Source organism: Artemia sp. Qi Xiang Cuo, chromosome 21 (assembly GCF_049724085.1).
Source record: "Artemia sp. Qi Xiang Cuo chromosome 21, ASM4972408v1, whole genome shotgun sequence".
Classification (NCBI taxonomy): Eukaryota; Metazoa; Arthropoda; class Branchiopoda; order Anostraca; family Artemiidae; genus Artemia; species Artemia sp. Qi Xiang Cuo.
Window position 1 is genome coordinate 41,039,739 of NC_142814.1, and position 26,751 is coordinate 41,066,489.

Below are 26,751 nucleotides of genomic sequence, written 5' to 3' on the forward strand. Positions count from 1 at the left end.
ATATGTTTTCAATTTAAAATAGTTTAGAAATAGAAAGGTTTAACAAAAAAGGGCTGAAAAGTATTTTGGGGGAGAGTGGAAGATTTTGTACTATATAATACACAAGTGATGTTTGGACAGTGTTGTCAATTTAAAATGTACTTCGATGTGTTGTCAATTTAAAATAGTTAAGAAATAAAAAAAATAACGAGAAATGGCTGAAAAATGTTTTGGGGGGAGAGGGGTTGATCGTGTACTGTATAATACACAAGTGATGTTTGGACAGTGTTGTCAATTTAAAATATAATTAGATGTGTTGTAAATTTAAAATAGTTAAGAAATAAAAAAAATTAACAAGAAATGGCAGAAGTGTTTTTGGGGGGGATGGGTTGATTGTGTACTGTATAATACACAAGTGATGTTTGAACAGTGTTGTCAATTTAAAATATACTTCGATGTGTTGTCAATTTCAAATAGTTAAGAAATAAAAAAATTTAACAAGAAATGGCTGAAAAGTGTTTTGGAGGGAGATGGGTTGATTGTGTACTGTACAATACACAAGTGATGTTTGGACAGTGTTGTCAATTTAAAATATACTTCGATGTGTTGTCAATTTAAAATAGTTAAGAAATAAAAAAATTTAACAAGAAATGGCTGAAAAGTATTTTGGAGAGATGGGTTGATTGTGTACTGTATAATACACAAGTGATGTTTGGAAAGTGTTGTTAATTTAAAATATACTTCGATGTGTTGTCAATTTAAAATAGTTAAGAAATAAAAAATTTAACAAGAAATGGCTGAAAAGTGTTTTGGAGGGAGATGGGTTGATTGTGTACTGTATAATACACAAGTGATGTTTGGACAGTGTTGTCAAAATAAAATATACTTCGATGTATTGTCAATTTAAAATAGTTAAGAAATAAAAAAATTTAACAAGAAATGGCTGAAAAGTATTTTGGTGAGAGATGGGTTGATTGTGTACTGTATAATACACAAGTGATGTTTGGACAGTGTTGTTAATTTAAAATATACTTCGATGTGTTGTCAATTTATAATAGTTACGAAATAAAAAAATTTAACAAGAAATGTCTGAATAGTGTTTTGGGGGGAGATGGGTTGATTGTGTACTGTATAATACACTAGTGATGTTTGGACAGTGTTGTCAATTTAAAATATACTTCGATGTGTTGTCAATTTAAAATAGTTAAGAAATAAAAAAATTTAACAAGAAATGGCTGAAAAGTGTTTTGGGGGATATGGGTTGATTGTGTACTGTATAATACACAAGTGATGTTTGGACAGTGTCGTCAATTTAAAATATACTTCGATGTGTTGTCAATTTAAAATAGTTACGAAATAAAAAATTTAACAAGAAATGGCTGAAAAGTGTTTTGGGGGGATATGGGTTGATTGTGTACTGTATAATACACAAGTGATGTTTGGACAGTGTTGTCAAAATAAAATATACTTCGATGTGTTGTCAATTTAAAATAGTTAAGAAATAAAAAAAATTAACAAGAAATGGCTGAAAAGTATTTTGGGGTGAGATGGGTTGATTGTGTACTGTATAATACACAAGTGATGTTTGGACAGTGTTGTCAATTTAAAATATACTTCGATGTGTTGTCAATTTAAAATAGTTAAGAAATAAAATAATTTAACAAGAAATGGCTGAAAAGTGTTTTGGGGGGGGATGGGTTGATTGTGTACTGTATAATACACAAGTGATGTTTGGACAGTGTTGTCAATTTAAAATATACTTCGATGTGTTGTAAATTTAAAATAGTTAAGAAATAAAAAAATTTAACAAGAAAATGGCTGAACAGTTTTTTGGGGGGCGGAGGTGGGTTGATTGTGTACTGTATAATACAAAAGTGATGTTTGGACAGTGTTGTCAATTTAAAATATACTTCGATGTGTTGTCAATTTAAATTAGTTTTGAAATAAAAAGACTTAACAAGAAATGCCTGAAAAGTGTTTTGGGGGAGATGGGTTGATTGTGTACTGTATAATACACAAGTGATGTTTGGATAGTGTTGTCAATTTAAATGTACTTCGATGTGTTGTCAATTTAAAATAGTTTAGAAAAAAAGGATGATTGTGTACTGTATAATACACAAGTGATGTTTGGACAGTGTTGTCAATTTAAAATAGTTAAGAAATAAAAAATTTAACAAGAAATGGCTGAAAAGTGTTTCGGGGGGAGATGGGTTGATTGTGTAATTTAAAATACACAAGTGATTTTTGGACAGTGTTGTAAATTTAAAATATACTTTGATTTGCAGTCAATTTAAAATAGTTTAGAAATAAAAAATTTTTACAAGAAATGGCTGAAAAGTGTTTTGGGGGCAGATGGGTTGATTGTGTACTGTATAATACACAAGTGATGTTTGGAGAGTGTTGTCAATTTAAAATATACTTCGATGTTTTGTCAATTTAAAATCGATAAGAAATAAAAAAATTTAAAGAAAAAGGGCTGAAGTGTTTAAGGAGGAGCTGGGTTGATTGTGTGCTGTATAATAAACACTTGATGTTTTGATAGTGTTGTCATTTTAAAAAATACTACGATGTGTTTTAAATTTATAATTGTAACGAAATAAAAAAGATTAACTAGAAATGGCTGAAAAGTGTTTTTTGGGGGGAGATGGGTTGATTGTGTACTGTATAATACACAAGTGATGCTTGGAGATTGTTGTCAATTTAAAATATAATTCAACGTGTTGTCAATTTAAAATAGTTAAGAAATAAAAAAAATTTAAATAGAAAGTGCTAAAATGTGTTTTGGAGGAAGTTAGGTTGATTTTGTAATGTATAATACACAAGTGATGTTTGGAGAGTGTTGTCAATTTAGAATATACTTCGATGTGGTGTCAATATAAAATAGTTAAGAAATAAAAAAAATGAACAAGAAATGGCTGAAAAGTGTTTTGGGGGGAGATGGGTTTATTGTGTACTGTATAATACACAAGTGATGTTTGGATAGTGTTGTCAATTTAAAATATACTTCGATGTGTTGTCAATTTAAAATAGTTAAGAAATAAAAAAATTTAACAAGAAATGGCAGAAGTGTTTTTGGGGGGGATGGGTTGATTGTGTACTGTATAATACACAAGTGATGTTTGGACAGTGTTGTCAATTTAAAATATACTTCGATGTGTTGTCAATTTCAAATAGTTAAGAAATAAAAAAATTTAACAAGAAATGGCTGAAAAGTGTTTTGGAGGGAGATGGGTTGATTGTGTACTGTACAATACACAAGTGATGTTTGGACAGTGTTGTCAATTTAAAATATATTTCGATGTGTTGTCAATTTAAAATAGTTAAGAAATAAAAAAAATTAACAAGAAATGGCTGAAAAGTGTTTTGGAGGGAGATGGGTTGATTGTGTACTGTACAATACACAAGTGATGTTTGGACAGTGTTGTCAATTTAAAATATAATTCGATGTGTTGTCAATTTAAAATAGTTAAGAAATAAAAAAAATTAACAAGAAATGGCTGAAAAGTGTTTTGGAGAGATGGGTTGATTGTGTACTGTATAATACACAAGTGATGTTTGGAAAGTGTTGTTAATTTAAAATATACTTCGATGTGTTGTCAATTTAAAATAGTTAAGAAATAAAAAAATTTAACAAGAAATGGCTGAAAAGTGTTTTGGAGGGAGATGGGTTGATTGTGTACTGTATAATACACAAGTGATGTTTGGACAGTGTTGTCAAAATAAAATATACTTCGATGTATTGTCAATTTAAAATAGTTAAGAAATAAAAAAATTTAACAAGAAATGGCTGAAAAGTATTTTGGGGAGAGATGGGTTGATTGTGTACTGTATAATACACAAGTGATGTTTGGACAGTGTTGTAAATTTAAAATATACTTCGATGTGTTGTCAATTTATAATAGTTACGAAATAAAAACATTTAACAAGAAATGACTGAAAAGTGTTTTGGGGTGAGATGGGTTGATTGTGTACTCTATAATACACAAGTGATGTTTGGACAGTGTTGTCAATTTAAAATATACTTCGATGTGTTTTCAATTTAAAATAGTTAAGAAATAAAATAATTTAACAAGAAATGGCTGAAAAGTGTTTTTTGGGGGGATGGGTTGATTGTGTACTGTATAATACACAAGTGATGTTTGGACAGTGTAGTCAATTTAAAATATACTTCGATGTGTTGTCAATTTAAAATAGTTACGAAATAAAAAATTTAACAAGAAATGGCTGAAAAGTGTTTTGGGGGGAGATGGGTTGATTGTGTACTGTATAATACACAAGTGATGTTTGGACAGTGTTGTCAAAATAAAATATACTTCGATGTGTTGTCAATTTAAAATAGTTAAGAAATAAAAAAAATTAACAAGAAATGGCTGAAAAGTATTTTGGGGGGAGATGGGTTGATTGTGTACTGTATAATACACAAGTGATTTTTTGTAATTGTTGTCAATTTACAATAAAATTTGATTTGTTTTAAAATTAAAATAGTTAAGAAATAAAAAAAATTAACAAGAACTGGATAAAAAATGTTTTGGGGGGATATGGGTTGAGTTTGTACTGTGTAATACACAATGGATGTTTGGAAAGTGTTGTCAATATAAAATATAATTCGATTTGTTGTCAATTTAAAATAGTTACGAAATAAAAAAATTTAACAAGAAATGGCTGAAAAGTGTTTTGGGGGGAGAAGGGTTGATTGTGTACTGTATAATACACAAGTGATGTTTGGACAGTGTTGTCAATTTAAAATATACTTAGATGTGTTGTCAATTTAAAATAGTTCAGAAATAAAAAAAATTAAAATGGAATTGCTGAAAAGTGTTTTGGGGGGGAGATGGGTTGATTGTGTACTGTATAATACACAAGTGATGTTTGGATAGCGTTGTCAATTTAAAATATACTTCGATGTGTTGTCAATTTAAAATAGTTTAGAAATAAGGGTTGATTGTGTACTGTATAATACACAAGTGATGTTTGGACAGTGTTGTCAATTTAAATTAGTTAAGAAATAAACAAATTTAAAAAGAAATGGATGAAAAGTGTTTCGGGGTGAGATGTGTTGATTTTGTACTGTATAATATACAATTGATGTTCGGAGACTGTTGGAAATTTATAATATACTTCGATGTGTAGTCAATTTAAAATAGTTTAGAAATAAAAAAATTTTACAAAAAATGGCTGAAAAGTGATTTGGGGGGAGAGGTGTTGATTGTGTACTTTATAATACACAAGTGATGTTTGGACAGTGTTGTCAATTTAGAATATACTTCGATGTGTTTTCAATTTAAAATAGTTAAGAAATAAAAAAAATTAACAAGAAATGGCTGAAAAGTGTTTTGGGGGAGATGGGTTTATTGTGTACTGTATAATACACAAGTGATGTTTGGACAGTGTTGTCAATTTAAAATATACTTCGATGCGTTGTCAATTTAAAATAGTTAAGAAATAAAAAAATTTAACAAGAAATGGCTGTAAAGTGTTTTGGGGGGAGATGGGTTGATTGTGTACTGTATAATACACAAGTGATGTTTGGATAGTGTTGTCAATTTAAAATATACTTCGAAGTGTTGTCAATTTAAAATAGTTAAGAAATAACAAAAATTAACAAGAAATGGCTGAAAAGTGTTTTTTGGGGGGATGGGTTGATTGTGTACTTTATAATACAAAAGTGTTGTTTGGACAATGTTGGCAATTTAAAATGCACGTCGATGTTTTGTCAATTTAAAAATTGTTAATAAATGAAAAAAATTAAAAATAAATTCATGAAGAGTGTTTTGGGGTGGGACGGGTTGATAGTTTTCTGCGTAATACACAAGTAATATTTGTACTGTGTCGACAATTTAAAATGAACTTCGACTTTCTTAAAATTTAAAATAGTTTCGGAATAAAAAGAATAAGCGAAAAATGGCTGAAAAGTGTTTTGGAGAGATGGGTTGATTGTGTACTGTATAATACACAAGTGATGTTTGGAAAGTGTTGTTAATTTAAAATATACTTCGATGTGTTGTCAATTTCAAATAGTTAAGAAATAAAAAAATTTAACAAGAAATGGCTGAAAAGTGTTTTGGAGGGAGATGGGTTGATTGTGTACTGTATAATACACAAGTGATGTTTGGACAGTGTTGTCAAAATAAAATATACTTCGATGTATTGTCAATTTAAAATAGTTAAGAAATAAAAAAATTTAACAAGAAATGGCTGAAAAGTATTTTGGGGAGAGATGGGTTGATTGTGTACTGTATAATACACAAGTGATGTTTGGACAGTGTTGTTAATTTAAAATATACTTCGATGTGTTGTCAATTTATAATAGTTACGAAATAAAAAAATTTAACAAGAAATGACTGAAAAGTGTTTTGGGGGGAGATGGGTTGATTGTGTACTGTATAATACACAAGTGATGTTTGGACAGTGTTGTCAACTTAAAATATACTTCGATGTGTTGTCACTTTAAAATTGTTAAGAAATAAAAAAAATTAACAAGAAATTGCTGAAGAGTGTTTTGGGGGGAGATGGGTTGATTGTGTATTGTATAATACACAAGTGATGTTTGGACAGTGTTGTCAAAATAAAATATGCTTCGATGTGTCGTCAATTTAAAATAGTTAAGAAATAAAAAAATTTAACAAGAAATGGCTGAAAAGTATTTTGGGGAGAGATGGGTTGATTGTGTACTGTATAATACACAAGTGATGTTTGGACAGTGTTGTTAATTTAAAATATACTTCGATGTGTTTTCAATTTAAAATAGTTAAGAAATAAAAAAATTTAACAAGAAATGGCTGAAAAGTGTTTTGGGGGGAGATGGGTTGATTGTGTACTGTATAATACACAAGTGATGTTTGGACAGTGTTGTCAATTTAAAATATACTTCAATGTGTTGTCAATTTAAAATAGTTTAGAAATAAGGGATGATTGTGTACTGTATAATCCACAAGTGATTTTTGGACAGTGTTGTCAATTTGAAATAGTTAAGAAATAAAAAAATTTAACAAGAAATTGCTGAAGTGTTTTGGGGGGAGATGGGTTGATTGTGTACTGTATAATACACAAGTGATTTTTGGATAGTGTTGTCAATTTAAAATATATTTCGATGTGTTGTCAATTTAAAATAGTTTAGAAATAAAAAAATTTAACAAGAAATGGCTGAAAAGTGTTTTGGGGGGAGATGGGTTGATTGTGTACTGTATAATACACAAGTGATTTTTGGACAGTGCTGTCAATTTAAAATATACTTCGATGTTGTCAATTTAAAATAGTTAAGAAATAAAAAAAATTAACAAGAAATGGCTGAAAAGTGTTTTGGGGGGAGATGGGTTGATTGTGTACTGTATAATACACAAGTGATGTTTGGAGAGTGTTGTCAATTTAAAATATACTTCGATGTGTTGTCAATTTAAAATAGTTTAGAAATAAAAAAAATTAACAAGAAATGGCTGAAAAGTATAATTTCAAAGTACCAACTCACATTATAGTTACGCTATTGTAGAAAATAATTTCAAAGTACTAAGTCACATGATAGTTACGCTATTGTAGAAAATAATTTCAAAGTACCAATTCACATGATAGTTAAGATATTGTAGAAAATAATTTCAAAGTACCAAGTCACAAGATAGTTACGCTATTATAGAAAATAATTTCAAAGTACCAAGTCACATTATAGTTACGCTATTGTAGAAAATAATTTCAAAGTACCAAGTCACATGATAGTTACGCTACTATAGAAAGTAATTTCAAAGTACCAAGTCACATGATAGTTACGCTATTGTAGAAAATAATTTCAAAGTACCAAGTCACATGATAGTTACGACATTATAGAAAATAATTTAAAAGTACCAAGTCACATGATTGTTACGCGATTATAGAAAATAATTTCAAAGTACCAAGTCACATTATAGTTACGCTATTGTAAAAAATAATTTCAAAGTACCAGGTCATATGATAGTTACGCTATTGTAGAAAATAATTTCAAAGTACCATGTCACATGATAGTTATGCTATTGTATAAAATAATTTCAAAGTACAAAGTCACATGATAGTTATGCTATTGTATAAAATAATTTCAAAGTACCAAGTCACATGATAGTTACGATATTATAGAAAATAATTTCAAAGTACCAAGTCACATGATAGTTACGCTATTGTAGAAAATAATGTCAAAGTACCATGTCATATGATAGTTACGCTATCGTAGAAAATAATTTCAAAGTACCAAGTCACATGATAGTTACGCTACTGTAGAAAATAATTTCAAAGTACCAAGTCACATGATAGTTACGCTATTGTAGAAAATAATTTCAAAGTACCATGTCACATGATAGTTACGCTATTGTATAAAATAATTTCAATGTACCAAGTCACATGATAGTTACGTTATTATAGAAAACAATTTCAAAATACCAAGTCACATGATAGTTACGCTATTGTAGAAACTAATTTCAAAGTACCAAGTCACATGATAGTTAAGCTATTGTAGAAAATAATTTCAAAGTAAAAAGTCACACGATAGTTAAGATATTATAGAAAATAATTTCAAAATACCATCTCACATGATAGTTACGCTATTGTAGAAAATATTTTCAAAGTACCAAGTCACATGATAATTACGCTATTATAGAAAATAATTTCAAAGTACCAAGTCATTTTATAGTTATGCTATAATAGAAAATAATTTCAAAGTACCATGTCACATGATAGTTACGCTATTGTATAAAATAATTTCAAAGTACCAAGTCATATGATAGTTACGCTACTGTAGAAAATAATTTCAAAGTACCAAGTCCCATGATAGTTACGCTATTGTAGAAAATAATTTCAAAGTACCAGGTCACATAATAGTTACGTTATTATAGAAAATAACTTCAAAGTACCAAGTCACATGATAGTTATGCTAATATAGAAAATAATTTCAAAGTACCAAGTCACATGATAGTTACGCTATTATAGAAAATAATTTCAAAGTACTAAGTCACATGATAGTTACGCTATTGTAGAAAATAATTCCAAAGTACTAAGTCACATGATAGTTATGCTATTGTAGAAAAAAATTTCACAGTGCCAAGTCACATGATAGGTACGCAATCGTAGCAAATAATTTCAAATTACAAAGTCATGTGATAGTTACGCTATAGTGGAAAACAATGTCAAAGTATCAAGTCACATGATAGTTACGCTATTCTAGAAAATAATTTCAAACTACCATGTCATATGATAGTTACGCTATTGTAGAAAATAATTTCAAAGTACAACGTCACATGATAGTTACGCTATTGTAGAAAATAATTTCAAAGTGCCAAGTCACATGAAAGTTACACTATTATAGAAAAAAAATTTAGACGGGGTTACGTGCGCGTACGTAACCCCGTCTAATTTTTTTTTCATAATTTCCTGAGTTAAATTTTTTGGTACTTTGAAATTATTTTCTACAATAGCGTAACTATCATGTGACTTGATACTTTGAAATTATTTTCTACAATAGCGTAACTGTCATGTGACTTGGTACTTTGAAATTATTTTCTACAATAGCGTAACTATCATGTGACTTGTTACTTTGAAATTATTTTCTACAATAGCGTAACTATCATGTGACTTGGTACTTTGAAATTATTTTCTATACTAGAGTAACTATCATGTGACTTGGTGCTTTGGTATTATTTTCTACAATAGCGTAACTATCATGTGACTTGGTACTTTGATATTATTTTCTATAATAGCGTAACTATCATGTGACTTGTTACTTTGAAATTATTTTCTATAATAACGAAACTATCATATGACTTGGTACTTTGAAATTATTTTCTACAATAGCTTAACTATCATATGACTTGGTACTTTGAAATTACTTTCTATAATATCGTAACTATCATGTGACTTGGTACTTTGAAATTATTTTCTATAATAACGTAACTATCATGTGACTTGGTACTTTGATATTATTTTCTACAATAGCTTAACTATCATGTGACTTGGTACTTTGATATTATTTTCTATAATAGCGTAACTATCATGTGACTTGGTACTTTGAAATTATTTTCTACAATAGTGTAACTATCATGTGACTTGGTACTTTGAAATTATTTTCTATAAAAGATTACCTATCGTGTGACTTGTTTCTTTGAAATTATTTTCTAAAATAGCTTAACTATAATGTGACTTGGTACTTTGACATTAGTTTCTAAAAAAGAGTATCTATTTTCTGGCTTGGTATTTTGAAATTGTTTTCTATAATATCGTAACTATCATGTGACTTGGTACATTTAAATTATTTTCTATAATATCGTAACTATCATGTGACTGGGTACTTTGAAATTATTTTCTACAATAGTGTATCTATCATGTGACTTGGTACTTTGAAATTATATTATATAATAGCGTAACTATCATTTGACTTGGTACTTTGAAATTATTTTATACATTAGCGTAACTATCATGTTACTTGGTACTTTGAAATTATTTTATACAATAGCGTAACTATCATGTAACTTGGTAGATTGAAATTATTTTCTATAAGAACGTAACTCTACTATGACTAGCTAATTTGTTATTATTTTATAAAGAAGATTAAAGAACGTGTTTAAATTTGTTTTGAAATGATTTTCTAACATGAAGTATCTATAATCTTACTTTGTTCTTTTAAATCTTTTTCCAAATTATAATAAATATCATTTGATCTGGTGCTTTTAAATTACTTTCTACCATAGCATAAGTATCATTTGACTTGTTACTTTGAAGTTATTTTCTATAATAACGTACTATCATATGACTTGGTACTTTGAAATTATTTTCTACAATAGCTTAACTATCATATGACTTGGTACTTTGAAATTACTTTCTAGAATATCGTAACTATCATTTGACTGGGTACTTTGAAATTATTTTCTATAATAACGTAGCTATCATGTGACTTGGTACTTTGATATTATTTTCTACAATAGCTTAACTATCATGTGACTTGGTACTTTGAAATTATTTCTCTATTATTTTAACACTCTCCAAACATCACTTGTGTATCATACAGTACACAATCAACCCATCTCCCCCCGAAACACTTTTCAACCATTTCTTGTTAAATTTTTTTATTTCTAAACTATTTTAATTTGACAAAACAATGAAGTATGCTTTAAATTTACAACACTGTTCAAACATCACTTGTGTATTATACAGAACACAATCAAGCCAGCTTCCCCTAAAACACTTTTCAGCCACTTCATGCAAAATTTTTTATATATGTTATATTTTAATTTAAAAACACATCGAAGTATATTTTAAATTGACAACACTCTCCAAAGATCACTTGTGCATTATACAGTACACAATCAAGCCATCTCCCCCCAAAACACTTTTCAGCCACTTCTCCTTAAATTTTTTATTTCTTAACTATTTTAAATTGTCAACACATTGAAGTATATTTTAAATTGACAACACTGTCCAAACATCACTTGTGTATTATACAGTACACAATTAAAACTCTAAACTCTTAACTAAAACTTAGTCAAACTAAAACTTTAAGTAAAACTCTAAGCTAAGACTCTAAGGTAAAACACCAAACTCTTAACTAAAACTAAACTAAACTAGAACTCTAACTGAAACTCTAAGCTAAAACTCTAAACTCTTAACTAAAACTAAACTAAACTAGAACTCTAACTAAAACTCTAAGCTAAGACTCTAAGCTAAAACTCGAAACTCTTAACTAAAACTTAACCAAACTACAACTTTAAGTAAAATTATAAGCTATGACTCTAAGCTAAAACTCTAAATTCTGAACTGTAACTAAAATAAACTAAAATAGAACTATGAATAAAACTATAAGCTAATAATATAAGATAAAAACTCTAAACTCTTAACTAAAACTAAAATAAACTATAACTCTAACAAAAACTCTAAGCTAAGACTCTAAGCAAAAAAAAACTCTAAACATTTAACTAAAACTAAACCAAACTAAAACTTTAAGCTAAGACTATAAGCTAAAAACTCTAAACTCTTAAATAAAAGTAAGCTAAACTAGAACTCTAACTGAAACTCAAAGGTAAAGCATCAAACTTTTAACTAAAACTAAAGTAAACTTCAACTCTAACTAAAACTCTAAGCTAACACTCTAAGGTAAAAATCGAAACTCTTAACTAAAACTTGATCAAAATATAACTTTAAGTAAAATTATAAGCTATGACTCTAAGCTAAAACTCTAAATTCTGAACTGTAACTAAACTAAACTAAATTAGAACTCTGAATACAACTCTAAGCTACGACTCTAATCTAAAAACTCTAAACTATTAACTAAAACTAAACTAAACTAGAACTCTAACAAAAACTCTAAGCTATGACTCTAAGCTAAAAAAAACTCTAAACTTTTAACTAAAACTAAACCAAACTAAAACTTTAAGCTAGGACTCTAAGCTAAAAACTCTAAACTCTTAACTAAAATTAAACTATACTAGAACTCTAACAACAAGTCTAAGCTATGAGTCAAAGCTAAAAAAAACCCCTCAAAACTTGTAACTAAAACTAAACCAGACTAAAACTCTAAGCTAAGTCTCTAAGGTAAAACTTCAAACTCTTACCCTATAACTAAGTTTTGTGTGAAAAGGAGGGGTACTTCAATTTGTAAAATGGGTTTAGAACGGTCAATAAGAAAAGAACTTGTTCTGAAATGCCTTTTGAAAAGTATTTCTTGGTGTTGGGCATTCAAAAATCTGTATAGTAAAGTTGTGGGTGAAAAGGATGGGTTCTTCAACTTGTAAAATGGGTTTAGGATGGACATTATGAAAAGAACTTGTTCTGAAATGCCCTTTGAAAAGTATTGCTTTGTGTTTGAGCATTAAAAAAGCTGTAAAGTATAGTTGTGGGTGTAAAGGATGGGTACTTCAATTTGTAAAATGGGCTTAGGAGGGACATTAAGAAAAGAACTTGTTCTGAAATGCCATTGAAAAGTATCGCTTGGTTTTGGAGCATTCAAAAATCGGTATAGTAAAGTTGTGGGTGAAAAGGATGGGTACTTCAACTTTTAAAATGGGTTTAGGATGGACATTAAGAAAATAACTTGTTCTTAAAATATATAATAAAGCAATAAAAAATTATAAAAAATTGGGGGCTCAGGGGTCTTGGGGGCACGGGGGACCCTTTGGGAGTCTGGGTGGTCTTTTAGGGCGGGGTGGCCCTTTGGGAGCCATGTGGACCTTTGAGGGCGGGGGGAGGGCCTTTGGGGGTCTGGGGAGGGCCTTTGGGGGTCTGGTGGGGCAATTGAGGGCCGATTGGTCCTTTGGGAGCCCGGTGGATCTTTGGGGACCGGGTGAGGTCCTTTGGGGGTCCGGGGGGCCCTTTGGGAGCCTGGTGGTCTTTTGGGACCCCGGTGGGCCTTTGGGGACCGGGGGCTTCCTTCGGGGTTGGGGTGGGGTATGAGGAGCCTTTGGGGTTGGGGTAGAGGACCTCACGACACTGTTATAATACAACTTGTGTATTATAACGACCACAGAGTTTCACCCTCAAATTCTCTTCTCAAATCATCTTTTAAATCATCTTTTAAAATGTCTCTAACTGTTTCGCCGAAATAATTCCCTAAAATGGCTAAAACGGTTTCGCCCAAATAATCCCTAAACGTAATTTCAGCGTGTTCCTTTTGTTTTGGCATCTTTGTACTGACACATTTCAAATTATTTGGAAACCCTTACGTGAATCAATCTCTTCATTGCAAAGATCGAAACATTTGCTCGGAGACGATTCTGTTTAGAAAGAACAAATTAATCCCCCTTTCGTGAATCAATAATTCCCCTCTGAAACAACAAATTAATTCCCCTTTCACGTCAAATCAATCAATCATGACATCATCTGTCAAGTGTGATCTAAATTTTGCCCCGGAAGCATTCTCTTTGCAAATACATCAAAGACATTAATTAACTTGACGTCATCTGTCAGACACTCTTAAACTTTTCCTGGAAACAGTTTGATTAATGACTGACAGCAAAGAGGTCCCACTTTGATTAACCACGTGTTCTTCCTTGACATTCACTGGGAGCTTGCCCAAAACAACAACAATAAATACTCTTTCCTGGATCCTAACATTCTCCCCTAGCGTAACAAAAATAACAAATACTATTTCTGGATCATAACATCCGCTGAGAGCGTGCACTTACAACAACAACAACAACAACATTGACCTTGACATTTGCCTCGGAAACAACAACAAATACTATCTCTGGATCATAACATTCGCTGAGACCGTGCCAAAAACACACCTGGAGAAAGAGACCATGGAGAAAGAGGTCATTGGCCCCATTAACCACTTGTTCTCCCTAGGGAGGCTATGCCCATATTTGATGTTAAAAAAAGTTGTAGGTGGCAGCAGGTGGGCAACTGAGTAGCACCTCCCTCTCTACTCCTATCAAGATGTATTAATTAGTTGTATGTGTTTTCGTCAATCTGCCAAGTCACAAATTTTGAGAATTTGATTTATAAATTATTTGAGTTTTGAATCCAGGAATAATTGGGAAATACGCTTTTGATGTCAGAATATGTTTTCTCTGTCTTAGGCGAATAAACCAAATTTTCTTTCCAATACTAACTGCTCCTTAATATCAGCTAAAATATCCAAAGCCGTGATTTCAGCTTTCTTTTTATGTTAAAATTGGTCACTAATTTTCGTTCATGCAGTGAAATAGCACAAGGCAATATATTCTGACAGCAATGATGGACCCTATTCAAATGTACTACCATTCAAATTTCAATATTGGCATTGTCAAGCTCCAGTTTTTGTCAGCACCTCTGAAAAACAAATTCTGAGGAAGTGAAATTATATGTAAAATTACATATAAAATGATTATATGTAAAAAAAATGTAAATAAAACTAAAAATAAAATAATTATATAATCATATGTAAATAAAAAGGTAAAATTATATGGAGTAACCCTCCCTCCAACCAACGTGTCTAAGGATATTCGTCAAGTTTCACTGCTTAAGGACTGCTTTGTCATCTGTGTTTGTCTCACCAACCAATCAGATTGCTGCATTTTTTTTACTTGTGCGTTTTCTTGATATTTTTTACTAACAAATTATACTAATGCTTACACAAGATTCAATTCTCATAAAAATAAGAAAGGACCACAGACAGATAACAGTAAAAATCAATTATCAATTTGTTTTTCCAGCATATGACAGAACAGGGATATTCCATCTTCACTAAAAAATCATATACTACAACTACTACTAACAACTCACCGCAGCACCATGCTACCTGAAGCCAACACAGGCACGTACGCTCCTCCTCCATCCCAATCTATTCAAAACCTCTCTTTTTACACCCTCCCACGAAGTTCCCATTTCCTTTAAATCTTTCTTTATGACGTCCTCCCACCCCAGACGAGGACGACCTGCTTTCTGTTTTGCCCTAGATGGTTGGTCGGAAAGAACAATCTTCGGCAATATCATCGTTCATCCGCACAACGTGCCCTAGCCATCTCAACCTTTCTTTCAGTATAGCCCTAGAGAGCGGTATTGAACCACATTTTTCGTACAGCCCATTGTTTGAAATACGGTCAGTCATACGGGTACCCAGAACAATCCTTAAGCAATTTCGCTGGAATACATCTAGCAAATCTTCATCCGCTTTTCGAAGCGCCCATGCTTCAGAGCCATATTTGACTACTGTCATCACTGTAGTTTCTAATATTCTAATCCTGATTTGCAGACTTATCTTCCTAATCTTCCAAACGTTTTTTTAATTGTAAAAAACACCCTGAGCCTTGGCTATTCTACTTTTAACATCTTCACTCCTTCCACCATCTTTACTAATAATACTACCAAGGTAAGTGAAGCTACCCACTTGATCAGTCTTTTCATTACCCAACGTCACCTCTTCATCTTCACAAAAAAATCATAAAGAAGGCTGAAAACATGAGCAGCTGTCAATGCCGTCTTTTCTGGGACAAAAAGATTTTTGACGTCAGTCGGATATCAAAAGGTCGTATCTCCATAATCATAAGTTTTCAGAAGACTAAAAAAAAACCTCACAAATTTTTTATTTTCTTAATGATAACCGTAAAACAAAAACGGATTGATATGTATTTATTCTACATATCAATCTGTTTGTGTTTTACGGTTATCAGAGGGGAAATAAAAAAGTTATGAGGTTTATTTTTTGCTCTTCTGAAAATTTATCCTTGTGGAGATACGACCTTTTGTTACCCGACTGATGTTAATGCAACTTCAAGCCCTGTTCTTTTGCAAAAAAAAAAATCAACAATAGTTACAAGAATAGACAAATGGTTAACTGTGTATTAGTATTATACTAATTTATTCTTATAATTATTTTTAGATTCTTGTATCTATTGTTAATTGTTTTGTTTTTTTTTTTAGTAAAAGAACATTGCTGGATGTTGCATTTGCGTCCCCCTAGTTTTCAAAAAATACTTTTTTTTATCCTCATTGAAAAATTCCCTTTTGTGGAATTTTCATTTAAAAAAGAGAACAAAATAGCCCTTCCCCTTACATTTCGAAAATTTCGTGAATTGCCGCCACTGCCTCTCATCTCCCATGCTTCCAATGTAAACGAAGCGGTCACGTTCTCAGCCCCTTGTTCCTAGGTAAAACTCGTTCTCCAGAGGGGATTAAGAGAAAGAAAAGAGATGTCAGAGTGCGTCAGACATTCAAAAATAGGTCCCTATTGAAGAGATTATTGAACGCTGAGACTGAGCCAAACACAACATATATATACGTGACGTCATGGGAGTTTGATTGATATCAAATGAGAAAATGTCAGTTTTATTGAGGGATAAACAGGTGGGAGATGTATAAAAAAAATTGGAACCAAGAAGCATAAGGACAAATTGTTAAATCTAAGCAGGCTATAAAGCAATAACAGGATTGCAAAGTTTTCTTCGATGATACTAGCCGAAATGGCGTAAATTATTAGCTCAATTGAGTAAATTTAACTAGCTTTTTTAAAAGCAAATCCTTACCTAGTTTCCCTGGCAAATTTTTAATAATCTAGGTAGCCAAATTCAATTGTTACTAACATAGCTGAAGGAGGCCAAGACAGATTGCCATGTCTGGCCTGCTACGATTGGTAGTATAGGCCAGGTAGCGCTGATGTGGACAAGCAGCCCTACATGTTTTTTTTTTATATATATATACAACAAACAAGCACGTAGAAATAATCCACAGGGGCTGTGGCTGATCTAGGAGGGGTTTGGCTACCCGCCCTTGGCACAGATGCAGTTTTCGTTTGTTGCAATTTTTTAGGTTTATATGAACAAGTCGTACCAAAACAGAAACATTGAAATTCGATTCTAGCTCCTACTGTCATCAAAGATCTAGCTCATGAATCTGCCGAGCAAAATAATAAATAAAAATAAATGTCATCAAATCTAGCTAGCCCCCCCCCCACCCTCCCCAACTGTTTCCAAGATACTGGATCCAATGGTACGCCAGGGAAACCATTTGAGAAAGCAATTAGTTTTTCCAAGAAAATTCCATAGCTTTTCAAATATTGCCAACCTGGTACGTTCACCAAGGAAAATAACTAATTTTGTAGAAACCTGTAGAGCACCCGTAGAAAATTTCCCAGAGAATAAGCCTATAGAAGTAACCAGGGATACGAGGTTTAGAAACGTTTTTTTCCCATGAAAGTGCTAGCTTTGAAAACATAACAGGATCATGCACTTTCTATATTCTTTTTGGTTTTATAAATGGGAAAGCTACTCTCCTTACCCTCCCCTGTTAACAAAGTAAAAAACGCGTAGTAGAGGAGTAGCTAGGATGTTGCTTATGGATGGATTCAATCCAGGAAGCTGATACCAGGGCCATATCCAGGATTTTTTTTTTTGGGGGGGGGGAGAGGGGTTACAAAAGATTTTTTTCGGGCGGGGGGGACAATTTTTTTTTTTAATGCATTCAAAATTTGTTCATATTAATTTTTGTTAGGTTTTTTACGAGTCGGAAAATATTTCGGGGAGGGGGGGGTTCAATCCCCCCCTCTGGATACGGTCTTGACTGCAGCAGTATTTTGTGTTATGTTATAGTTGTTATATATTATATACAGTTTCATTTTGTATTATATATATTATCTTAATTACATTATTATATTATAGTTACACTATATTTAATCTTAGTGTTAAGTTATGTTAATAATACCATTTTTTAAATTATAGCAATATAAAGCAGGACTTGCAAACAGTATTTCGGTAGGGATCTGAATGTAGATACTCTTTCTCTAGCAACACTAGAGATAGATACTGAAAAGGATTATGGACTTATTTTTAAGATAATTTTAAACAGAATAAAGCAACAGGGGATAAAATTAAATTTAAAGTGAATATTTAACTACAAGCATTGAGATGTTTTCTAGCTTCCTCCAAAAAAGAAAGGTAATCCCAACTACCTGTTTAATTGCAGCAATTCTAAATGAAAAAAAAAACTCATCTCTTTTATGAAATAGCTCTTTAACAATTTACTTTCTCCTTCAACCTCTTCTTAACTTGTTCCATTTTCTTTTTAGTTCCCCCCCCTTTCCGTCTCTTCTTTCTTCTATCACTACTCATCAGTTTGAATTTTTTTTACGATGGTTTATTTAACCTTTTTAATTTGTCCCTGCTCCCCTCTTTCTTCCTAATTAGACAATTTTCTATTTATTCAAAACACGCTTGAAACAACCATTTCCCAATCTGTTATCATCTTGAGGGAGGAGATCTCTAAATTTTTGTCATTATCACACCTTTCAAATCGTTTTACCATTTTGAAGTCAGATTTGTGGAGGGTGGTGGCTTAGGTTGGCTCCAAAACCTAATCCGAAAGAAAACTTAAACTTTATCGCATGCTGACAATGTCTGCATTTGATTTGATGCCTTCGATGCCTTCGGATGGATCTCCTGATTTGATGCCTTCGGACGGATCTCCTGGTTTGATGCCTTCGGACGGATCTCCTGATTTGATGCCTTCGGACGGATCTCCTGATTTGATGCCTTCGGACGGATTTCCTGATTTGATGCCTTCGGACGGATCTCCTGATTTGATGCCTTCGGAAGGATCTCCTGATTTGATGCCTTCGGACGGATCTCCTGATTTGATGCCTTCGGACGGAAGTACAATGGGTGGTTGGGGGCAAATCATCCAATGCTTCCCATGTTTTTCCCCAAGATTACTCTAGGTATACATTTAGAGCTGGGTCGACTCCTGCTGAGATCCCACCATTGACCCCCATTCCAAACCAAATAACCAGCGATACCAGGACTCGAACCCCTGACTTCAGAATTTCAAGTCCGGCACGCTAACCATTCGGCTAGGACACCTAGTTAGAACACCTAGAAAAATCTTGTGTCGGAAAATCTTGATGGAAACTTCGAACAACAGTTTTTCAATCTGTATGATGAATCTGATGAAAGAATCAAGTCCCAGTACTGGTAAAAACATTTGGAAACAATTCAGCATTGATATAGGGTTTTCATACTAAGTCCTTGCCATTACAATCTACACTTCTGTAGCCCAAAGGAGACGTTAAAATCAAGGAAGAACGCACATTGTTAATATTTTTTTTAGTCTTTTCCACTGTTAACAGTGTTATTTTTTTAGTCTTTTCCACTGTTTTTTTTAGTCTTTTCCACTTAGTTTCTAAAAAAAATATTGTCGAACCGCCTTTAGTTAATCCTAAAACCACAGCCTTGCTCCGGAAAAAGATTAGAATATCCGAAGTTCATTTAAGATACTTAAACCGGGATAGTCAATCAAGAATTTAGATAAACGTATTTAAATTCAATCTGGATTGCCACTGAAACCCCCTTTTGTTAATCTAGACGACGTTGAAACGCCAGTTTTTACAATAAGATTTTGCGCTTGTAACCCACAGTCACTATAAAACATCACAGGTGTGCCCATAGTCTTAACAGGGCATCAATGAAGGTAAACATGTCAAAGTACTCAAAGAAAATAAGAAGGGGTTGCATACTTGATCAGCACACCAGTACCAAATAGTAGCCGGTGTTTGGCCAAGAAGAAAAGCAGGCCATGGTATATCCGATTTTAAAGGATCTCTAAGCATTATCCATGAGTCTTCGCGGGGAATGCCACAAGTGGAATTTTCAATCATCTGCGTTGGAATGGCTTGAAAGTATTTTCTCTGGAGCTCGGACCAGCCCCCTACTTCATCCAAAGCTAGAAAAAAATAATATTACTCGTCTTTTTTTCAGTCACTGCGTTTGTAATAGTCAAAAATACATATCTACAATACATCAGGAACGGCTAAAGGTATTAAGTCACGAGGCATTACAAAATTGTATTTTTTATAAATATATAGCCTTGATTTACAGCTTTAAAAAAGTGCGTTTCTTAATTTTGCTCCCGGATTTGCTTCAGAATTTTGCTTTCACTATTCCGAGTTTATCTTACAAATTTTCCAATTTAGTAACTTTGACCACACATCAATGATAATAAGCTGAGACGCAAGCGTAAGAGCTAAAGCTTTGTCGGAGTGGAGTTTCACTTGAAAAAAACAAAACAAAAATAACATAAATTCTTATTTAATAATATTAATCTATATCATTAGTAGTATCGGTATAATAGATACTAAATATACATGAAAATATACATTGAAATTGCTGTTGATTTGAACGGTACATGAAAATATACATTGGAATTGCGCAAGAAAAACCCATGCCTGAGACATTAAACTTACACGTGCATTTTAAAAAGCTAATCTGCCTTGGAAACAGTTTGACGTGTTCGGTGAGATTACGTTCCTTGGCGTTTGATTGACATTTACAAAAAAGGGTTTAGCATTTGCAAATTTGATCCTATTAAGGTGGAAAAAAAAGGGTTTAGCATTTGCAAATACTTCGATGTGATGTCAATTTAAAATAGTTAAGAAATAAAAAAAATTTAACAAGAAATGGCTGAAAAGTGTTTTGGGGGGAGATGGGTTGATTGTGTACTGTATAATACACAAGTGATGTTTGGACAGTGTTGTCAATTTAAAATATACTTCGATGTGTTGTCAATTTAAAATAGTTAAGAAATAAAAAAATTTAACAAGAAACGGCTAAAAAGTGTTTTTTGGGGGGAGATGGGTTGATTGTGTACTGTATAATACACAAATGATGTTTGGACAGTTTTGTCAATCTAAAATATACTTCGATGTGTTGTCAAATTAAAATAGTTTAGAAATAAAAAATTTAACAAGAAGTGGCTGAAAAGTATTTTGGGGGGAGATGGGTTGATTGTGTACTGTATAATACACAAGTGATGTTTGGACAGTGTTGTCAATTAAAAATATACTTCGATGTGCTGTCAATTTAAAAATAGTTAAGAAATAAAAATTTTTAACTAGAAATGTCTGAAAAGTGTTTTTGGGGGAGACGAGTTGATTGTGTACTGTATAATACACAAGTGATGTTTGGACAGTTTTCTCAATTTAAAATATAATTAGATGTGTTGTATATTTAAAATAGTTAAGAAATAAAAAATTTTAACAAGAAATGGCTGAAAAGCGTTTTGGGGGGAGATGGGTAGATTGTGTACTGTATAATACACAAGTGATGTTTGGACAGTGTTGTCAATTTAAAATATACTCTGATGTGTTGTCAATTTAAAATAGTTAAGAAATAAAAAATATTAACGAGAAATGGATGAAAAGTGTTTTGGGGGGAGAGGGGTTGATTGTGTACTGTATAATACACAAGTGATGTTTGGACAGTGTTGTCAATTTAAAATATACTTCGATGTGTTGTCAATTTAAAAAAGTTAGGAAACAAAAAATTTAAAAAGAAATGGCTGAAAAGTGTTTTGGGGGGAGATGGGTTGATTGTGTACTGTATAATACACAAGTGATGTTTGGACAGTGTTGTCAATTTAAAATATACTTCGATGTATTGTCAATTTAAAATAGTTAAGAAATACAAAAAATTAACAAGAAATGGCTGAAAAGTGTTTTGGGGGGAGATGGGTTGATTGTGTACTGTATAATACACGAGTGATGTTTGGACAGTGTTGTGAATTTAAAATATACTTCGATGTGTTGTCAATTTAAAATAGTTAAGAAATAAAAATTTTTAACAAGAAATGGCTGAAAAGTGTTTTGGGGGGAGACGGGTTGATTGTGTACTGTATAATACACAAGTGATGTTTGGACAGTGTTGTCAATTTAAAATAAACTTCGATATGTTGTCAATTTAAAATAGTTAAGAAATAAAAAATTTTAAAAAGAAATGGCTGAAAAGTGTTTTGGGGGCAGATGGGTTGATTGTTTACATTATAAGACGAAATTGTTGTATGTACAGTTTTGGCAATTTACAATATTACAATAGGGTTTGTAAATTTAGAATAGTTAAGAAATAAAAAAATTTAACTAGAATGGACTGAAAAGTGTTTTGGGGGGAGCCGTGGTGATTTTGTAATGTATAATCCAAAAGTGATGTTCGGACAGTGTTGTCAATTTAAAATATACTTCGATGTGTTGTCAATTTAAAATAGTTAAGAAATAAGGGATGATTGTGTACTGTATAATACACAAGTGATGTTTGGACAGTGTTGTCAAATTAAAATAGTTAAGAAATAAAAAAAATTAACATGAAATGACTGAAAAGTGTTTTGGGGGGTGATGGGTTGATTGTGTACTGTATAATACACAAGTGATTTTTGGACAGTGTTGTCAATTGAAAATATACTTCGATGTGTTGTCAATTTAAAATAGTTAAGAAATAAAAAAAATTAACATGGGTGATTTGTGTACTGTATAATACACAAGTGATGTTTGGACAGTGTTGTCAATTTAAAATGTACTTCGATGCGTTGTAAATTTAAAATAGTTTAGAAAAAAAAAATAACAAGAAATGGCTGAAAAGTGTTTTTTTTGGGGGGAGATGGGTTGATTGTGTGCTGTATAATACTAAAGTGATGTTTGGACAGTGTTGTAAATTTAAAATGTACTTCGATGTTTTGTCAATTTAAAATTGTTAAGAAATAAAAAAATTTAAAAAGAAATGGCTGAAAAGTGTTTTGGGGGGAGACGGGTTGATTGTTTACTGTGTAATACACAAGTGATGTTTGGACAGTGTCGTCAATTTAAAATAGTTACGAAATAAAAAATTTAACAAGAAATGGCTGAAAAGTGTTTTGGGGGGATATGGGTTGATTGTGTACTGTATAATACACAAGTGATGTTTGGACAGTGTTGTCAAAATAAAATATACTTCGATGTGTTGTCAATTTAAAATAGTTAAGAAATAAAAAAAATTAACAAGAAATGGCTGAAAAGTATTTTGGGGAGAGATGGGTTGATTGTGTACTGTATAATACACAAGTGACGTTTGGACAGTGTTGTTAATTTAAAATATACCTCGATGTGTTGTCAATTTAAAATAGTTACGAAATAAAAAAAATTTAACAAGAAATGGCTGAAAAGTTTTTCGGGGGGAGATGGGTTGATTGTGTACTGTATAATACACAAGTGATGTGTGGACAGTGTTGTCAATTTAAAATATACTTCGATGTGTTGTCACTTTAATATAGTTAAGAAATAAAAAATTTAACTAGAACTGGCTGAAGTGTTTTGGGGGGAGATGGGTTGATTGTGTACTGTATAATACACAAGTGATGTTTGGATAGTGTTGTCAATTTAAAATATACTTCGATGTGTTGTCAATTTAAAATAGTTTAGAAATAAGGGATGATTGTGTGCTGTATAGTACACAAGTGATGTTTGGACAGTGTTGTCAATTTAAAATAGTTAATAAATAAAAAAAATTAACAAGACATGTCTGTAAAGTGTTTTGGGGGGATGTGGGTTGATTTTTTACTTTATAATAAACAATTGATGATTGGAGAGTGTTGTCAAATTAAAACATACTAAGAGGTCTTTTCAAATTAAAATAGTTTATAAATAAAAAATATTAACAATAAATGTCTGAAAAGTGTTTTGGGGGGAGAGTGGTTGATTGTGGACTGTATAATACACCAGAGATGTTTGGACAGTGTTGGCAATTTAAAATACACTTCTGATGTGTTGTCAATTTAAAATAGTTAAGAAATAAAAAAAATTAACAAGAAATGGCTGAAAAGTGTCTTGGGGGGAGATGGGTTGATTGTGTACTGTATAATACACAAGTGATGTTTGGACAATGTTGTCAATTTAAAATATACTTCGATGTGTTTTCAATTTAAAATAGTTAAGAAATAAAAAAATTTAACAAGAAATGGCTGAAGTGTTTTGGGGGAGATGGGTTGATTGCGTACTGTATAAAACACAAGTGATGTTTGGACAGTGTTGTCAATTTAAAATATACTTCGATGTGTTGTCAATTTCAAATAGTTAAAAAATAAAATAATTTAACAAGAAATGATTGAAAAGTGTTTTGGGGGGAGATGGGTTGATTGTGTACTTTATAATACACAAGTGATGTTTGGACAGTGTTGTCAATTTAAAATATACTTCGATGTGTTGTCAATTTAAAATAGTTAAGAAATAAAAAAATTTAACAAGAAATGGCTGAAAAGTGTTTTGGGGAGATGGGTTGATTGTGTACTGTATAATACACAAGTGATGTTTGGACAGTGTTGTCAATTTAGAATGTACTTCGATGTGTTGTCAATTTAAAATAGTTAAGAAATAAAAAAAATAACAAGAAATGGCTGAAAAGTGTTTTTGGGGGAGATGGGTTGATTGTGTACTCTATAATACACAAGTGATGTTTGGACAATGTTGTCAATTTAAAATATACTTCGATGTGTTGTCAATTTAAAATAGTTAAGAAATAAAAAAATTTAACAAGAAATGGCAGAAGTGTTTTTGGGGGGGATGGGTTGATTGTGTACTGTATAATACACAAGTGATGTTTGGACAGTGTTGTAAATTTAAAATATACTTCGATGTGTTGTCAATTTAAAATAGTTAAGAAATAAAAAATTTAACAAGAAATGGCTGAAAAGTGTTTTGGGGGGATATGGGTTGATTGTGTACTGTATAATACACAAGTGATGTTTGGACAGTGTTGTCAAAATAAAATATACTTCGATGTGTTGTCAATTTAAAATAGTTAAGAAATAAAAAAAATTAACAAGAAATGGCTGAAAAGTATTTTGGGGAGAGATGGGTTGATTGTGTACTGTATAATACACAAGTGACGTTTGGACAGTGTTGTAAATTTAAAATATACTTCGATGTGTTGTCAATTTAAAATAGTTACGAAATAAAAAAAATTTTACAAGAAATGGCTGTAAAGTTTTTTGGGTGGAGACGGGTTGATTGTGTACTGTATAATACACAAGTGATGTTTGAACAGTGTTTACAATTTATAATATATTTTGATGTGTTGTAATTTTAAAATATTTAATACATAAAAAAATTTAACAAGAAATGGCTGAAAAGTGTTTTGGGGGGAGAGGGGTTGATTTTGTACTGTATAATACACAAGTGATGTTTGTATGGCGTTGTCAATTTAAAATATACTTCGATGTGTTGTCAATTTAAAATAGTTAAGAAATAAAGGATGATTGTGTACTGTATAATACACAAGTGATGTTTGGACAGTGTTGTCAATTTAAAATAGTTAAGAAATAAAAAAATTTAACAAGAAATGGCTGAAAAGTGTTTTGGGGGGAGATGGGTTGATTGTGTACTGTATAATACACAAGTGATGATTGGACAGTGTTATCAATTTAAAATACACTTCGATGTGTTGTCAATTTAAAATAGTTAAGAAATAAAAAATTTAACAAGAAATGGCTGAAAAGTGTTTTGGGGGGAGATGGGTTGATTGTGTACTGTATAATACACAAGTGATGTTTGGAGTGTTGTCAATTTAGAATATACTTCGATGTGTTGTCAATTTAAAATAGTTAAGAAATAAAAAAAATTAACAAGAAATGGCTGAAAAGTGTTTTGGGGGAGATGGGTTGATTGTGTACTGTATAATACACAAGTGATGTTTGGACAGTGTTGTCAATTTAAAATATACTTCGATGTGTTGTCAATTTAAAATAGTTAAGAAATAAAAAAATTTAACAAGAAATGGCAGAAGTGTTTTGGGGGGAGATGGGTTGATAGTGTACTGTATAATACACAAGTGATGTTTGGAGAGTGTTGTCAATTTAAAATATACTTCGATGTGTTGTCAATTTAAAATAGTTAAGATATAAAAAAATTTAACGAGAAATGGCTGAAAAGTGTTTTGGGGGGAGATGGGTTGATTGTGTACTTTATAATACACAAGTGATGTTTGGACAGTATTGTCAATTTAAAATATACTTCGATGTGTTGTCAATTTAAAATAGTCAAGAAATAAAAAAAATTAAAAAGAAATGGCTGAAAAGTGTTTTGGGGGGAGATGGTTTGATTGTGTACTTTATAATACACAAGCGATGTTTGGAAAGCGTTGTCAATTTAAAATATACGTCGATGTGGTGTCAATTTAAAATAGTTAAGAAAAAAAATTAACAAGTAACGGCTGAAAAGTGTTTTGGGGGGAGATGGGTTGATTGTGTACTGTATAATACACAAGTGATGTTTGGACAGTGTTGTCAATTTAAAATATACTTCGATGTGTTGTTAATTTAAAATAGTTAAGAAATAAAAAAATTTAACAAGAAATGGCAGAAGTGTTTTTGGGGGGGATGGGTTGATTGTGTACTGTATAATACACAAGTGATGTTTGGACAGTGTTGTCAATTTAAAATATACTTCGATGTGTTGTCAATTTAAAATAGTTAAGAAATAAAAAAATTTAACAAGAAATGGCTGAAAAGTGTTTTGGAGGGAGATGGGTTGATTGTGTACTGTACAATACACAAGTGATGTTTGGACAG

General features: G+C 31.5%; 1 protein-coding gene across 1 annotated transcript in view; it reads right to left on the reverse strand.

The window, feature by feature from the left end:
- The window catches only part of LOC148939551 (sodium/mannose cotransporter SLC5A10-like), a 200,568-nt gene that overhangs the window by 88,586 nt on the left and 85,231 nt on the right, over window positions 1–26,751 (reverse strand). The window contains exon 6 of the mRNA XM_089107078.1: window positions 19,904–20,109. Within this exon, the coding sequence (XP_088963204.1) occupies window positions 19,904–20,109 (206 nt within the window). The remainder of the gene's footprint in view (window positions 1–19,903; window positions 20,110–26,751) is intronic.